Source organism: Trachinotus anak, unplaced genomic scaffold (assembly GCF_046630095.1).
Source record: "Trachinotus anak isolate AG129_WGS33_773 ecotype Australia unplaced genomic scaffold, CSIRO_AGI_Tana_v1 ptg000005l, whole genome shotgun sequence".
Classification (NCBI taxonomy): Eukaryota; Metazoa; Chordata; class Actinopteri; order Carangiformes; family Carangidae; genus Trachinotus; species Trachinotus anak.
The window spans coordinates 24,254,657-24,271,204 of NW_027273856.1; the positions used below are offsets into that span (position 1 = coordinate 24,254,657).

Sequence of the window (16,548 nt, forward strand, 5' to 3'; positions counted from 1 at the left end):
TCCGACGGTGCAACACCCAGAAATCTCCGGTAACAGCTGCTGCTTCTGATCAGACGTACTCAAAGAATATCTGCGGAAGAATTTGTAAAATATGCTCATAATAACCACTTTATTACAACTTCACTTCCTAGTTTAAAACACTGCGGTGGACAGGTCTTTTATTTTGACCACTAATTGTGGCATACGTGAAATGAAAATGACATAAAAAGCCTCAGCTGTGTTCAAGAACAATAAAATAATTCATACCCACACAGAACAGGTCATGGATGATTGTTTTGGGGCTTTATAACATAAGCTAATGTAACTTTGTCTTTCACACAAGTAAACAGTGCCATCTAGAGACTCTTTCATCAGAGAAAGGTGGTTTGTCACATGTTCCATTATCAGCATCAGTGCAGACCTCCCACACCCTGCTGTCCTGACAGGGAAAAACACTGCATAAAGGCATAAGCCACTGAAGGTCAGAAAAGATCACCCAGAAGGCATCACATTTAATAAATATCTCTGCTGGGTCTCCTCACTGAAAAGCAGTACACAAGTCAAGACCTTTTGGATGCCCAATATTGCCAGCCAGCCATTTCTCTCTTTTTTTTTTTCTTCTTCTTCTTTTTCTTTTTTGGTACACCTGAGCCCATTTAGGATCTAGATGTTTTACATTCTACTTGTCCACAATCAAATCTGTCGAAAAAAAAAAAAAAAAAAGCTCCTGAGCATTGTCGATCTACATTTACACGCTGAAACACACGATAACACAAGAAACTCTAAACATGACAGGGTGACAAAGGTCCTCTCCATGACACCAAAAATAAGCAATTTACAAAAATATTGACTAAGTCACCTGAACATACAGTAAGTTGGTTATTCCACCCAATGTAAACATAGACTGGTTGATACTTCTAGCCATCGAGTTCACACATAGATCACTGATATCAATCAGATAAAAGCAAAGAGGTGAGTAGAAGCAAAATAAATAGTTTTGAATACTGCATGTTACAGTTTGGGTTCCATACTGTCATTGTTTGGCAGACATATCAGCCTGTCATGCACCTCCTTGATCAGTTTTGAACAATGGTTAACATTTATAGACACATCTCCAGTCAGTCTCTCTCCATTGAGGTCAGTCATCTGTTTTCACAGCGCGTCTTTCGGCTGTCTCTTTAGTCAGCCAGGTCAGTGCTGGTAGTGTGGTACAGCGATGTGCTGGTGGTGGTAGCTGCTGTGATGAGGAGGGTAGAGGAGGTCAGGGGTCTGAGGAGCCAGGCCGGTGCACAGAGGTTCGTGGCTGCTCAGCACAGACGTCAGATACTTGGCCTCCTCTGTCAGCTGCTTCACCTCCTTCCTCAGGGCTGCGTTCTCCTTCTCCAGGTTCTCACTCTCCTGTAAAAAAAAAAAAAAACATGCAGGGAGAGGATGTGTGTGAGCAGAAATATCTTTTAAAAGTGATAAAGCGTTCAAACTGGATGACGTTAAAGTCACACTCTTCAACTCTTATCAACAAAAAGTTAAATCAGTGTTAGATCCTGTTTCCTGTTACAGGGGTTTTTTCATGTGATAATAATATCACCACAAATTAAAGCTTTTCTGAAGCAGATTACAGTAGATTTTCAATCTGTTTGAAAGTGTTTGCTCGATGGACAGCAATGTTTGTCAGTCGGTCAGCTGGTCCACCACTTTGCTCCCGACTGAAATATCTCAACAGCAATTGTATGGATTGAAATGGTTGTCATTGTCACTGAAAATCCATTATAAATATTGGATAGATTGCCATGACGTTTGGTACACACATTTCTGCCCTATTTGGCAAGACATCAGGTCCCCTGACCTTTCATCTGGTGCCATCATCGGGTCAAATTTTAAATTCAGGACTTTGGTTTATGACCAAGCATCAGCCAAACTAATGACATCTCCATCAGGCTCAGCTGCACTGTGTGTAGAGCTAAATACCAAGTTAAACAGCAGTTAACATGGCAAACGTTATACCTGCTGAGCATCTGTATGTTAGCATTGTCATTGCGGGCATGTTAGCCTGCTGTTGAAGTTGGCATTTAGCCTAAAGCGCTGCTGTGGTTAGCTTTACTGAGCTGCAGACTCTCAGTCTTGTTTCCAAAGTCATGGCAGCCATAAGTTTCCATTCGGTAGCCTACACTAGATGTGAGCATCAACATGTAGATGGGTGATCTGAGGTGGCACACATCTACTTTCTGCTTTCATGTGCGTAATTACTCAAAAATGAAAAGTAAACAGTGGATGGGGTTCGCTGTGATGGACAGCCTATCTGAACCAAGTCTCTGCAAGTCCGTTTTTTAAATTGCAGAAAAAACTATATGAAGACCAGTTATGAAAGGAAAAAATGTGTATTACAAAAATAAAAGTGTGGTATTCTTTGTAAAATAGCTGGCAGTAATGTAGACTAAAATGGTTTTTTGCTAACGCATGCTAAAATACTAGCACTAAATTTTGTTTTCACTGGCACGTGACTTTCAAGTCTGTCCACCTCATTTTTCTTTCCCCTTCTGAAATGAGTGAAGACCAAAGGTTGCTTGGCTGTTAGTAGAAACATATCAAAATCAGATTTGTAGTAAGGTAAAGTATAAAAAAAATTGTTGTAAAAATGTGCAAAAACAGCAGCGCTGCTGTTTACGTAATTCAAACATAAACTTTACAATATGAACTGCCTGCACATCACAAAGCAGTGATCTAAAAAGCTGCCATTCTAACATTTTGGATGATGTAAGTAGATTTTCCAAAACAAACTTTTTCTGTGATCATCAATTTTGACATTACAAAAGTAGAGCAAACTGTTGATTATTTTTTAAGTGTGTGTGGGAATAGCAGGGGAGAAATCTTCCACTTGGGTAATGTAAAGGTCATCACACCGTGGCCAAAAGATGACAATAGTGGGTCCTTACTGTCACAGAACCTTTGGGCAAACCCCTATTCTTGCGTCACTTAGCCAAATACAGCCCACTACACTTTACAAGAAGTGACTGCCTTTTTCTCCCCTCCTGCCCACGACATACAATTCAAGCTCATTTACACAGAAGAAAAAAAAATACTACTGAAGAAACAGGAAATAGGCCACAGTGTCACAAAGAGGGAAAATTCACCTTCCTGTTTATCTAGTGAGACGACGAAAGCAATACCACAGAATATGTGCTGCGGTGTTCTCTGTGATAAGGTTTAAAGAGATCGATAATATACACCGTGCTACACGGGAAGGATTCTCACATATTCAAATCAGTTACACTGGATGTACTGCCTACAACGTGGCCTTTCTGAATGTCAAAATCTTTTCAGTTCATCTGATAAAGTTCACAGAAACAGCTGCTCTGAAAGTATCATGGCGACAGAGTGCAGCACAGCACAAACCACCTCTTCTTGAACGAGGAAGTCACACATGGAGTGGCTACATGGTCAGTGTGTTGAAATATGGGTTGATATTACAGGTGACGGTATGTGCAGTCGGTGTATAAAGTTGCAATCAAAAGATAATTGCATAAATGCTGGGAGAAAATCATTGTGTTCATAGACCTGCTGCATACACAGGCTGGGAAACTGAAGGTCTGAAAATGTGCAGCTTCTCATTCAGAAATACTTGCAAATCCAGATACTTGGAGGGAGAACAGAAGAGATGCTTGCATACTTTTTAAAGCTTCGGTTAATGAATAAAAGACTCGTCCTGTATCAAGTCAAACAAGTAAAAGCTGGAGAGTCATCTGTTACACTGACTACCAGCTCTCACATGAAACGAGAAGCATGAAAGAATAATGGGATCGACGAACGAAGCGGCTAACCCGAACGCACTCCTGTCCTCAGAATTAGCACTGCAGTCTCTGGGGCTGGATTCTGCTGCAAAAGGGAGTGATTGCCCACACGTGCTAATTTATTCCTTAAGCTTCTGCAAACACACAGAGCAGCGTCCAAGTGTGCAGCCCAACAGAAGCTATGACACATCGCCACATGGTCAGGTAGCATTTTGTAAATATAGTACAAATCCATTCCCAGAGGCTTATAAAAGCGCTGCATGGAAACCATTACACACAGCCACTGTTTGTTTATGTCCATGTATCATGGAGGTAGATTAGAAATTGATCAGTTGGCATGGCCTTCAGGCTGCACAGACATCATTGATTGCTTTAACAATATTCATGAAAAAAAACAATCTCTTTTTAAATCTTCCCCATCCCTGTATAAATTTTGCAAAGGTGCCCGAACGAATGCTACATTTGCTAAACACCCTCTGCGTGTACCTTCTAGAGATAATCTGATTTGAAGCCAGCATTGTATTACAATCTAACTATTACAAAATGACGCCTATCTGAGCTCGAAATTTGGCTTGTGAACAGAATAATCCTTCAAGCATGCAAGCTGTGTTTTGTACAACTAAATATCACGCCATGCTTAATATCTTTGCTGTTTTGGCAAATGTCAGAGGTCAGTGTTAAATTGTTTTGGTGTGTGAGTATGGTGTATGCTGCAGAGAAAGGTCTCCTCACCAAGTGTAGGCTGTCAGCTTTTTGGGTTTGTCTCATCCTGCTCTTCTGAGCGGCAATCCTGTTCTTCTCCCTCCGCATCACCTTCTTCACATCATCTGAGGAGCTCTGACAAAACACAGAGGCTGACAGTTGGTGCGTGTGTGTGCAGTTACACAGGCATCAAGTGGAAAACTGATAGTTTTGACAAAGGGAGTTTCCTGAATCTGAAAAAGTGCTTAGAAGCTTGTTAATGAAGATGAAAGTGCTGGCTGGCCCCCACTGGTGGGTCTATGTGTGAAGGGAAGTGTCGTCTAGTTTAATGACAGTTTGACAGAAGACGGGCTTAAAATTACACCTAATGTGAAGGGCTGGGTTGGGGAGTGGCTGAGTCATCGGTTAGGTATAACGCACACCCTGTTTCATGTCCTGAGCACTCGATTTTCTTGGTATCGTAATAACTAATCCTTTTCAAAATGCTGAGTCAGTTGTACATCAAAGAGATAACAAATTAATTATCTAACGTCTTCTTAACTGTCCGTTTCCACTGTTTAAAAAAAAAAAAACATATCAAAAACACCTGATGCTGCTGGAACTTTGCCCCATCCATATACAGAGAGGCTTCCAGCTTGTAACATGCAAAATAACATTTGAATGTTTCATTTCCAGAATTGTTTTGAGCAAGAAAATGAGTAACAATGTGCCAGAGACTGGCACACGTGAAACCAGATAGCACGGAGGATGATAAGCAGTGTCTCACATGCACAGAGAACTACAGCACATACTGTTTTTAACACACTGTGTGCTCCTGACAGCTCTCAAATCATTCATACTTTCAGCACGTGCAGAAACAAAGGATTCAAACTGCTTGCAATTCACGAAAGCCTGCACTTGAGGCGAGTCATGCCTCCAGCCCATGTGTGCATGTGAAACACCCTGAGAAAAGACCCAGCAAAGACACAAGCAGTGTCTCTTGATGACAGGCTGTATGACTGCATGAAAGACTGCATCCAATCAACGACAGAGGAGAAAGATGAAGCGTTACATTCACAGGATTCGTATGTAAAATGTTGTTCAGAAAGCTACTACTAGCTAACACATATAAATCTTCAGTGAAAATAGCAGGTAACCCAACCAACGTGAATGGAAATGCACACTTACCGGCCTGCTTCCAGGTGACGGGGACTTGTAACTTGTGTCATTGCTGTCAGAGCCCTGAGCCATAGCCAACCGTGGCGACTGAAACCGTGTGTCTCTGTCCACTTCTGCTTTGTGTGTCTGAGTATGTGTGTGTGGTATGTGGTGTCTGTGTGTGAGAGAGAGAGGGAGTGAGGGAGAGAGAGAGAGAGTCTGTGTAGCAGAACGAGTTGCTGAGAAGAACTTAGTTTACCACTTACTGAGTAGTGAGTCTCCTTCTTCCCTCTTTTCTTTCCCTTTCTGTCACTCCTCCTTCTCTTTCACTCTTGCACATGCTCTCTTCCTTCATCTCTCTCTCTCTCTCTCTCTCTCTCGCTCTCTCTCGCCCCCCCCCCCCCCCCTCTCTCTCTCTCTCTGACACACATACACTGAGACTAGCTGTCTGCCTAATTAGCTGCATCTGATGTGGTTTCTGGTAAGAATCTGGGTAAGTTGCATTAAACTGGAAGTCACATGACTGATGGAAAGTTAAAGCACATAAGGTAATCTTGTAAACTCCAGAGAAATAACATATTGAGGGTTTATGTAACAATATGAATAAACATGGGTGGATATTACCCATGTCTCAGAAAAAGTTGCCAAAACTTACCTATTTGCCAACATGTAAAAATAATAATATTTATATTATTTGTTTATTTATTTATTTATATTATTTATACTATTAATGTTTGGTATCATCACAATCATTGAAATTGATAAATAAATACCTTTAAATAATAATAATAACAAATCTATTTTTATTATTATTATTATTATTATTATTGTATTATTATTATTATTATCATAATATGTGTGTGTGGGTGTGTGGGGGGGGGGGGGTATGTCTTAGGTGTGTTTGAGGGGTATCATGGGTATTCCCTCTTCCTCTTTTTTTAGCAGCCACACTCAATATCATGTTTCGACTAAAATCCTCAGGGGACAGCACATCCCTAAACTCCACATGGATGACTGGGTTGTGAATATTTACACATGCTTGATGGTAATTTCCAGACCTGTACCACGCTCTCTTGCTTGCGACACGCCATCTGCAGCAACGTGAGGCAATGCCGAGGGCCTGGGCATTGAGAAATGCTCAAGGGGCTCCCCATTGTCTTTTACTCTAAATGACTCTGTGATGATGTTGCATCATGGGGAATATTCATGAAAATGTACATTTTGAGGAGGTTAAAAATTCACTGGATGCACACAGCAGTGGTGGGGGGGAAAAACGTACTGGAAATAAATAAAAATTTTCTGGTCTCAAATCATAACTTTAGAGCCCGACAAAGAAATCTTTTGTGTGTTTTCGATACATACTGATGCTTTAACGTCCGACAAAATCCACGTAAGAATCTAGGGTTGATGACTCTAAAGCTGCCGTGCCCTTTCCTCATGTATTACTTTCTTGTTTGCCCCCATCACAAGGTAGCATTTGGTGGTGTGAGAACTCGATTTTCTTGTGAGAAAAAAAAAAAAAAAAAAAGAAAGAATCAGGACCAAAACAGCTTTGCTTGGCAGAACAGTCCTCCCACACAAAAACATGTTCTACCATCACTGGAATTTTGAAGAGCTTGGGCAAGGGCAGACATTTCTAATACTTGGCATTTAACGCTGTCCAAAAGAGTTGAATGTGTAAAAAGAAAAGAGAACGAAGAGGAAAGCTGATTAGTCAAATTCTGCTTTAACCAGGACACAGACACAATACAGTACAAATATAGAGTGTGAGGGAAAAAAACAAGCGTACGGCTTTGACTTAATGTGGCTCAATTTCTGAACTGAGTTTATCTCTAAATCTTAAATGACCTTAAGGTGCTAGAAGTGCTGGGGAGGGGGGGGGGCTCAAAAACTCCATTTACTGAACCATGAAGTCTTTAAAATGTTGAGATCATTTCAAAAATATGTAAAGATTTCTGTAATTCTGTTTCATTTGTGTGTCACATTAATTATTTCAATGAAAGACCATTAAATTAGATTAAGCTTTTTGTTCTCTTTAGCATCTTAAGTCTGGTGCTTTATTGATCGCTTGAAGTAGAAGTGACAGTTGACGATTGCAGTTCACAATAATCTTAATCAGCACTGTCAACAGCAGTAGCGCTTCTTCTTCAGGCCTGACTTACTTGGAAAAACCCCAAAAGGGCCATTTATTTAGATAGCAGACTGAGATGCCCTCTCTTGTGGTCGCTCTTCCTTGGAAATGTCCGTGGGAGGTTTCTAATAAGCACCAAATTACTGAGGGAAAGTGAAGAATTGTGTAGATGTTGGTGACCGTAAAAATAACAGCACTGACACACGTACTGTGAGTTTTATTGTACTGAACACAAATAGTTATTCATCTCAAAACAAGGGCCATTTATGAGTCATTCTTGTAAATATGTAAAGTCCAGTTGGTAGAAAGTTGACTTTTGTTTCCTCCTCCAAAACCTCATATTAGTGTTATGCAGATATGAAGCTAACCCATACGGCCAAATTGTTTGTTTACTTTACAAACCTATCCTTGACCAGTATTTGGACATTACAGGAACTGAAGGTGAATTCATGGTCATTATGAGGTGTTATTTGTGGCTGACCTCAAATGTCACCTGTGACTCTGGGAAACAACATGGTGGTAAATTTCCACCCTTACAGAGTTTCATTTTAGGTTTAGAAAGATACTTTAGGTTGTTCTGCATATGGAAATCATTTCGTCAGGAACATTTCAGATTTGACTTTGAAGCCAGTGAAGTTATTCCAAAATGCTGTGTTCTTTGCATGATGCATCAATTCGGATATCAGGCAACACCTCCTCATCAACTGAGAAAATACGTGAATTTAATCCACAAAAAAATCCTATTTATAATTCTTTGTTCTATCACAATTCGATCACCGTGGAAAGAGGGATCCTAAAATCATAGATCAAGATTTTTAACTCTAACAAGCAAATCGTCTGTCGAAGGTTACACAGGGAAAGAAGTGACAGTAAGTGATGGAGAGCTGCAACGTTAACAGCTCAGATGAACACATTTGTACTGTGACTGGCACTGTTTATTATTTGAATGAACCCTTTTAAACATACTCTATGAGAATCTGTTAAATGTGAACACACACAAGACAACTCTCTGGTTCATGTACAGTCCTGAGCATCAGCTATTGAAAAATGATGCTGGGAGTGTTAACAGTAGGTTGTTACAGTGCCACATTTAAGTCGAATATAAAACATCAAAATTAAAGCATAAAGGTCTTAAGTGTTTGTGCTTTCATGTACAGCATGTCTTAACAGTGTGAACAGCAGCTTTAAATTTCTGCCACCTGCAGGACGTGAGAGGCACGAAGCGGTGGAGCAGTAGCTTCTGTTCTCCAGGGGGAGGTGGTGTGGAGCAGCTGCTCTGTGCAGGTTTTGATGGGAGCAAGGAGACAGAGAAGCAGCGGTAGAAGCCGCTGTGTGATGTGAAGATATAATATGTGAGTGTGCCGTGGCCGCTGTGTATTGGCGGGTGTAAAAAAGACTGGGTCCCGCTGTGTTACTCAGGCTGCGCTACAGCGTCTATTCACAGGCGCGATCCCACTACTGGGCGGTACGGGGGCTTTGACCTGCTCCGTCTCCGACCTGGGCCGGTGCACCCCTCCTTAGGCGACCTGGCGGTCCCGGGCTCCCCCAGGAGCACCATATCGATACCGAACTTAGTGCGGACACCCGATCGGCACAGTCCGCTGCAGCTCAGAGCTCCTGAGCTCAAACGATCCGCCAGCCTCAGCCTCCCAGCAGCTTGGATTACAGGGGCGAGCCACCGCTCCCGGCGAGGAGCTCACCCGCTCACAGGGCTTTTGACTCTGACTGCAGTGACGTCATCACGGTGCGGCGGCGGCGGCGGCGGCAGCGGAGGCGGCAGCGGCAGCGGCAGCGGCGTCCAGAGGCGGTGAATAACACGGTAAGTGCGGTGAAGGAGACGCTCGGCAGGTCGGGGGCAGCAGCGGGGGACTCGACCTCCTAGCACTGAGCTAGCTGTCGGAATAGGCAGCAATGAACCCAACTTATCAAATGTTTACAAATGATTCCAAAGTTTGTAGTTGTAAATCAGTCTTTGTAAACCTGTTAAATATGTCATGTCATTTTTTCAGCTAAGAAGAGTTTTTTGCTGCACACCAAATTTCTCAGCGTAAAAAAAAAACAAAAACAAACTAGTCCCAAAACAGTTGTCTTTATTTCTCAGTAAAAGTTTTTCCAAAATCATTCTCCATTACACGTTCTTTGATCACATCACACACTGACTGCTCAGTTTTCACACTTAAGTTAAAACACAGATATCGAGCCTAACTCTGCATTTGATGCATAGAGACCATATTTTGATTGCTTTCACAGTAATTACAATAAATATGCTTAGAACACAAAATGCAATCACGAGTTCCCTTGTCCCGACATTTAATTTGTAATATACAAACATTTACAATCGTTCAAAAAAGTTATATAATCAGGAATTTCTGAACCTGAGAAGAACCTATGGATTGGACTTTGATTTTGATATTACATGCAGAAAAACAGACACCATAAAAAGAAGAACTGCTGGTTGCAATGTTACATGTTATTAGTAGGTGTGAAAAAATATATTTGGGACATTTTCTATTTGAGCAGTTGTTCATGAGTGGCTTTATTTTCACATTGTAGTAGAATGAAACAATCACAGTATACAACTGCAGTGTTTAAGGCTCCTCATCATCTCAAAGCCTTATGTGTTAATGGATGCAAAACACATCATGACTTAAATGTAGTAAATATAATGAGGTCACTCATACAGCATGTTCATAAAAACGGTTTTATCAGCGCAGCATCATCACTTGGTTTATCAGCAGGGAACGCCTGCTTCATTTTTCAATGATGAGAGTGAATCAGATCCTTTGAGTTTATTAGACGAAAATACAAGACATACAGCATTTTCATTTTAATATAACTACAAAAATCAGTGTTTAATTCTATGTTTTGTGCTTCGTTGTCTACCATGTGCTACTGCATGTGATTCATACCTGAGCTTATCCTTGTATATAGAACAAAAGCTCCACTAAACAGCCAACAACTATGCTCATTGACTTGGTCATAATTTGAAAAGAAAAAAAAAGAAAATCTTTCAGTGGTGAACACGTCCATGAACCACAATGTAATGGCCATTAAACAAATGACAAGAAGAAATAAATTTAAAGTTCACTGTGGAGTATTTTAATGTTTTGAGAGCATCAGCAAAAACCTGACTGTTCTTACAAAACACTTTTCTTAAAAATCAGTCTGAACAATACAATAAAATAAAACAAAACAACAGTTAAATCTAAGAATGAAAATCCAGAACATCCTCCATAGCTTCACATGTTGACCACTGGACTTCTGTCAGACTCCCTGGACTTATTTAGCTGTGACAGAGAAAGACAGAAAGTGTTTAGCAAGTGCAAATGTATCTTTATTTTTATTACTGTAATTTTATCTTTTAATATTAATGCGTTAAAATTAGGATGAGAAATTTTAACTACGAAAACATATCAAAAATAGATGACGACACTACTTAAATTACAGCTTTTGTGTAACTTTTTTAAATGTTTCTTGGGTGAAGCCCCTTAATACATGAGTTGAAATTAATCCTTTTGATCAGGTGGAGATTCCACGATGCAGGAGATACTATACTTATCCAAAAGCTACAAACTCCGACCATATGGAATTTGCTATAATGTGACTTTTCCATCCGTTCACCTGCTCTGTGTTTTTGTCCACTTCAGGGCGTGTCTTGGAGGCACGGATGTGTTTGGGTGGTAGAAGGTACATCCGGCTCGTTTACACTGCGCCGCGAAGCGACAAGGCTGTAGATAAGAGGAGAGAAATTCAGAATTGCTAAGAACTTGGAAGCATGGGTAAATGTAAAGCACCAGCTTTTAAAAATGTCAAAACACTTTCCCCTTACACTGAATCCTATATGCAGTAAAACACTTTTATGGAATCAAAGCTCCATAACTGCATTTCAGAATGTTTTACCTTGGGATGATAAAACGGGCAGTCCATCTTCTTGCACTCTGGGAAGAAGCGACACACACTAGTGGTTTGCACCGGCTGCACTGCTGTGAACACAAATAATCCAGTTACACATGCAAGCTGGAAATTGAACTACAGATAACTGGTAAAATAAAGCTAAAATCTGCTTTATAATGGTGCTTGATGGTGATATAAAGAGAGTGAGAGCACCTGGCTTGGGTGGAGGAGCGACTGTGCCTCTGCGGCTGACATGCGTGAAGGGACAGTCTGGCTTAGTACACCTGGCATCGTATTTACAGTTAGGATGGATGAAAAGGCATTTATCTCCAAACTTGCAGTTGGGAAAGGTCCTTCGGAAAAAAAGAGACACATAAATCATGAAGCATGAGTTTGAATGGGTACAAAGTGATAAAAAAAAAAACCTCCATTATTGTTTACTAACAACATTACTCACTTGCACTGTGTTGTAGGGTGATGGTACGAACACTCATCTCCACTTTTACAAACCGGCCAGAACTTGCAGCGTTCCACAACTTTCTGTTTCTTTAAAGGGACGTCTTCATCCATCATCACATCATCTATCAAAGGAGGATAGAATGTAAAGAGATGTGACTAAAAGACTTCAAACATGTTGTGACTGTGTTTTGAAAAGTGCTACAGATAAATCACAGTAAAATACAGTTAAGATTCTGACAAGAATAACGCACCCTCTGATGATGTGACTACCCCCTGTAGTCTTTGAAGGATGCTGACTTTGGGCTCCCTATTGACGTGGACGGTCGCCTCAGTGACCTTTGAGGGCGGCCTCACGTCATCCAGCTCCATGTCACAGTCGGCAAGGTTCCCCAGCGGGCTCGGTACCCCATCTAATGTCACTATGAACTTGGGGCTGGCAGAGGAACCCCTCTCCTTACTAGTGTGAGAGACAGAAATCCACAGAGGGGAGACAAAATAAAACATACTACAATTCAGCATTCAAGGACACCAAATTACATGTTTATGTTTAAGTATGAATGCATAGATTTAGGAGCATAATGTGTGTGTGTTTGAGTGAGTGAGTGTGTGAGTGTGTACCTGGCCTGGACAGTGCGTGGTAAAGCAGGCTGGACTTCCCCTTTGACCTGAAGATGCTGCTGAGTTCTGCTCCGAGATTCTTCCAGTTGAGGTCGGCTCATTATGAAGGAGCGGGTATCAAATGTCTTGGCCTCACCACCTGCAGCGACCTCCACACCTACAGGTATATCACAAAAGCAGGCATCCCAGTGTAATGCATCACTGAAGGCAAACCATCAGGCATCTTCTGGGAGGTTTATCATCCGTTGCTACTTTTAAGTGTTCGAAGTTGGCGTAAACATTCATAAGAAGAAACTGTGAAACTGTTCCCCCATCAGCAAAACTTAGCAAAAAAGACTCACCGTAGTCACTCTGCTCTCTTCCATCATCGCTCTCTGCTAAGTCCAACTGGAGGCGAGAAGCTAAAGATCTCACTGGAGCTGGGAGGAAAGTACAACATCAAACATCAAAAAGATAAATAATGCAACAAACAAAAAATAATTTCTGGTGTAAAAACCACAAAAAACATCACAATGTTACTCAATTTTGGATGTTAATTCATAATTGAAATGATGACTCAATCAGTAGCTACTGCCTCATTCTATTTGCATTACAGTAAATCAGTCTGCTCATACTGTACTATGCATGCATATTCAAAAACTATATGAGATTTCTTGCTTATCCTAATACTGAAAACATGTATGTATGTATGTGAGCTGTGATTCTGGCTTTTGGATGGCAGGGTGTATAAAGCAGTGCTCAGGAAAAGGCACTCAAGTAATTCTACTCTTCACAAACCAGTTGTTCTTGAAGGAGGTAGCTCTGCAGCGGTGTAGGCCTGCACCCTGGGGGCCAGATTGTGGAGGTGCTCCTGGACCAGCTGGATGGCTGCCGTCATCTCCTCGCTGCTCGCCAAGCGAGTACGAGGCGCCACAGGAACAGTCTGTCTCTGCGGTACTGTGGGGGAGGGAGGTCAGTTTAAGAAAGTGATAATGGCAACTGAGACAAACGGCGTCAAGTACAGAATGGTCATGATTACATGTCTGGCAGTGGGAAACATACTTGTGGGGTAGGCTGTAGTTTTGGTGATTGAGTCTTGAGCCTCAGAGATGGCCTTGAGTATCAGATTCCTGTTGGCTTGCTTGGCTGGAGGGAGAGTAGGTCTGAAAGAACACAGCAGAGCTGCTCAGTGGATCAAATATTAATCTCCATCACGATTTTGGCTTCCCACAATTAAATGAACATGATTGACTGTGATATTGATGTTTTACATGGGTGCCCCGCTCATAGAAAACGTATCAAATCAAGTGATTCCTTAAGCTAAATGCCAGCCACCAGGGGGCGATTGAGTTTTGGCTTCATTTTTGGGGAGCTGTCAGTTCAGAGTCAAAGAGTAACAACATGGAGCAGCCAGGCAAAACAAAAATCAAATGTCTAGAGCAGATGGTGAAGAGCTAGTCCTTCGAAACAGATCACAATCCGTTGTGTGGATAGATTTAGGGCGAGTGATATTATGCAAGAAAAAGAGCACATGATGCTTGTGACTGAGTTGTTCAACCACTTGAAAGAAGACCACATAATCATGATCTCAATATTAATGAAAAATAATCCTGCTTATTATTTTGGCCATAACTGTGCAGCCCTTGAACACAGGAAGCCCAGCAATGCATGTGAACTGTCTGGGTTTCTCTTCTTCCCTTCTACATGAACACTGCAAGACAACAGGCCTGTGTTTCAGCACAGACAGGTTATGATAGCCCAAAGAAAAAAATATTATATTATATATTTAACAATATCATATGAGCTGTTACACTGACTTTCGTTCTGGTTTGGAGGGCAGGGACACTCTACTGGACAGGCCTCTTCCTCCATAGTTTGAATCCTCCTCTTCCACATCATCGCTGTCCTCGTCTGTCACTCGGTTCACTCGCACCACTGAACTCGCTACTGGTACCTTACGTTTCCGTGACAACTCCTCCTGCTGAACAACGTAAGCCGAACATTATTACTACTATTATGAATCTTTGCTTGTATCTGTCTGACACTTTGTCAAGGAAGATTGAGCATTATAAGCAAAGACACTTTGAAACAAATCCCACATCATCTTTGAAAAGAGGATTGACCACGCTCTCATATAATCATTACCTTAGTGGATGCAGTTCTGGAGGTTCTGCTGCCTCTGCTGTCCTGCTGCCTGGTGTGAGAGGATCCTTCTGTGGGCCGACACGTGTCCACAGAGCTAACTGATGTGAATTTGCTCTGACCTGGTCTGTAGATTTCAGCTGTGGGTCTACTAGCTGTGCTGCGTGTTCGACCGTGGTTGCTGCCTATTTCTACAGGGTCCTCAGCCATGAGGTCGTCATCCATCTCTGGTTTGATGTCGATAACAGCCTCTGAGGGGAACGGCTCTATGAGGGGTTTAACAGTGGAAGTAAGCCGAGAAGAACTCTTCTCTAAGGTCCCTCTCCTGTTGATAAACAGATATTTTTATATATATATATTAGTATTTTTCATGCCTTGGTATTCTGAGAATGAAAAATGAAAAAGCACATCCTTGTGTTGATACATTCAGGGCAAAGACACTTCTACTTCTGAGGCACCTGCTTTCATGGGCCGAACTGGACACACGTGCTTCAGTCTTGTCAAAGTGAGAGCTGGACACGGTCAACACCTTCAACTCCTCTGTCCTGCTGTCTTCGCTTAAAGATGATCGGCTCTTCCCAGCCACAGTACTGCTGTCAGACTGGAGCTGATGTCTGAGAGATGCAGGCTCTAAAACAACCATGCAGACAAGTAGGAGAGAAAACATGAGCTACACAGAGTTTACAAGGCCACATGTGCTCATGAAACAGACAATTTTCCGTTTCGCTGATTACAAACTGCAGGAAACATTAAATGCATCCAAAAGAGAGTGACATACCAACTGCAACAGATCGTAATTTCTCCAGGACACCATGAAGCCTACAAGAAATCAACAAGGTCATGTTATGAAAAAACAGATAAAAAAGATTAAAAAAAACAAAAAAAACATACTAAAAACAACTGTATTGAAAATGTTTGGTGCAAGAAGGACATGCTCTTGGTAAGCAAAATGTTACATTATTGTGATCATACCAGGCTGTGAACTTAATAGTGTTGTTTCCGAGGAAAAGCGAGAGATCATCAGCCATTTGTTGAGAGGTTTTCTTGTTCGCCACCATCACCATAATGTAGTCAGGAAGCTCTTCATCTGAGTTGGTAGAGAGAGGAAACTCAGCATGTAATCAAGCAGCTGTCGTCTCTGACAACAAGATTCGCGTTTTATTCACTTACCGATATATGCACCGAGCTCTTGAAGCTTGCCTTTGATAGCAGCCTGCAACAGACCAAGAGTAACGTTACAGTACGGCTGATATTGAAGGGGTACTTAACAATTAGCAACGTGGCTTTACGTTACGGGAGTCAACAAAAAAAAAAATCAAACAAAAAGCTGTTAACACGTCTGCCTGATGACTAACTTTTCAGGTGGTGCATCAAACCGTCCCTAGGCCTTGTAAATAAAAACCTTGTTACCATTCCGCTTAACTGACATGCTAACATAGCTAGCTAATGTTAGCTACAGTGCTCTGCAGTCGCTAACGTTACCCAGGCCCCGAGTCCGGATCAAACCACTCGTACTCAGCCCATGGTGTTACTCACTCTTATTTTCTTGCTGATCTCTGTCCCGATTTCCATGCTTGTGGTTTTATTAAAGCAAGTAGGTAATAAAACAAGCAAATGTTTGTCCGGATACACCGCTATGCACCAGGGACAAAAATGACGTTGGATCACGTGACTGACGATGGTAGCCGAAGAGGGACAAACGCCATTCTACCGTCTATCTAT

General features: G+C 41.6%; 2 protein-coding genes across 4 annotated transcripts; both read right to left on the reverse strand.

Moving 5' to 3' along the window:
• Positions 1-461: 461 nt before the first annotated feature.
• batf (basic leucine zipper transcription factor, ATF-like) lies at positions 462-5,851 on the reverse strand. The gene is made up of 3 exons (XM_071479194.1): positions 5,634-5,851; positions 4,497-4,601; positions 462-1,377 (listed from the first exon to the last, which is right to left on the reverse strand). Exons 1-3 carry the CDS (start codon positions 5,694-5,696, stop codon positions 1,171-1,173), a joined length of 375 nt encoding a protein of 124 aa, XP_071335295.1. The 5' UTR covers positions 5,697-5,851; the 3' UTR covers positions 462-1,170.
• A 3,272-nt stretch (positions 5,852-9,123) lies between these two features.
• Positions 9,124-16,520, reverse strand: zc3h14 (zinc finger CCCH-type containing 14). Of its 3 annotated transcripts, none has more exons than XM_071479200.1 (17): positions 16,363-16,520; positions 15,997-16,039; positions 15,799-15,913; positions 15,605-15,645; positions 15,285-15,456; positions 14,830-15,151; positions 14,502-14,662; positions 13,747-13,847; positions 13,483-13,641; positions 13,047-13,124; positions 12,706-12,862; positions 12,339-12,544; positions 12,086-12,209; positions 11,842-11,981; positions 11,635-11,717; positions 11,356-11,462; positions 9,124-11,021 (listed from the first exon to the last, which is right to left on the reverse strand). In XM_071479200.1, exons 1-17 carry the CDS (start codon positions 16,396-16,398, stop codon positions 11,018-11,020), a joined length of 2,049 nt encoding a protein of 682 aa, XP_071335301.1. In that variant the 5' UTR covers positions 16,399-16,520; the 3' UTR covers positions 9,124-11,017. The 3 variants fall into 3 exon arrangements, with proteins under 3 accessions (XP_071335301.1, XP_071335302.1, XP_071335300.1); XM_071479201.1 differs by having other exon boundaries at positions 11,635-11,714; positions 14,502-14,665; XM_071479199.1 differs by having other exon boundaries at positions 14,502-14,665.
• Between the last annotated feature and the right edge of the window lie 28 nt (positions 16,521-16,548).

Bases quoted from the DNA above. Each gene is read 5' to 3' on its own strand.
- zc3h14 (XM_071479199.1), bottom strand. From the start codon at position 16,398: ATGGAAATCGGGACAGAGATCAGCAAGAAAATAAGA. The intron at 13,642-13,746 runs GTATGTTTCCCA...CCTCCCCCACAG, and splicing joins AACTACAGCCTACCCCACAA to TACCGCAGAGACAGACTGTT. The intron at 11,718-11,841 runs GTGCTCTCACTC...TTGTGTTCACAG, and splicing joins CGCTCCTCCACCCAAGCCAG to CAGTGCAGCCGGTGCAAACC.
- batf (XM_071479194.1), bottom strand. From the start codon at position 5,696: ATGGCTCAGGGCTCTGACAGCAATGACACAAGTTACAAGTCCCCGTCA. The intron at 4,602-5,633 runs GTAAGTGTGCAT...GTGTTTTGTCAG, and splicing joins CGTCACCTGGAAGCAGGCCG to AGCTCCTCAGATGATGTGAA. The intron at 1,378-4,496 runs GTGAGGAGACCT...TTTTTTTTACAG, and splicing joins AAGCTGACAGCCTACACTTG to GAGAGTGAGAACCTGGAGAA.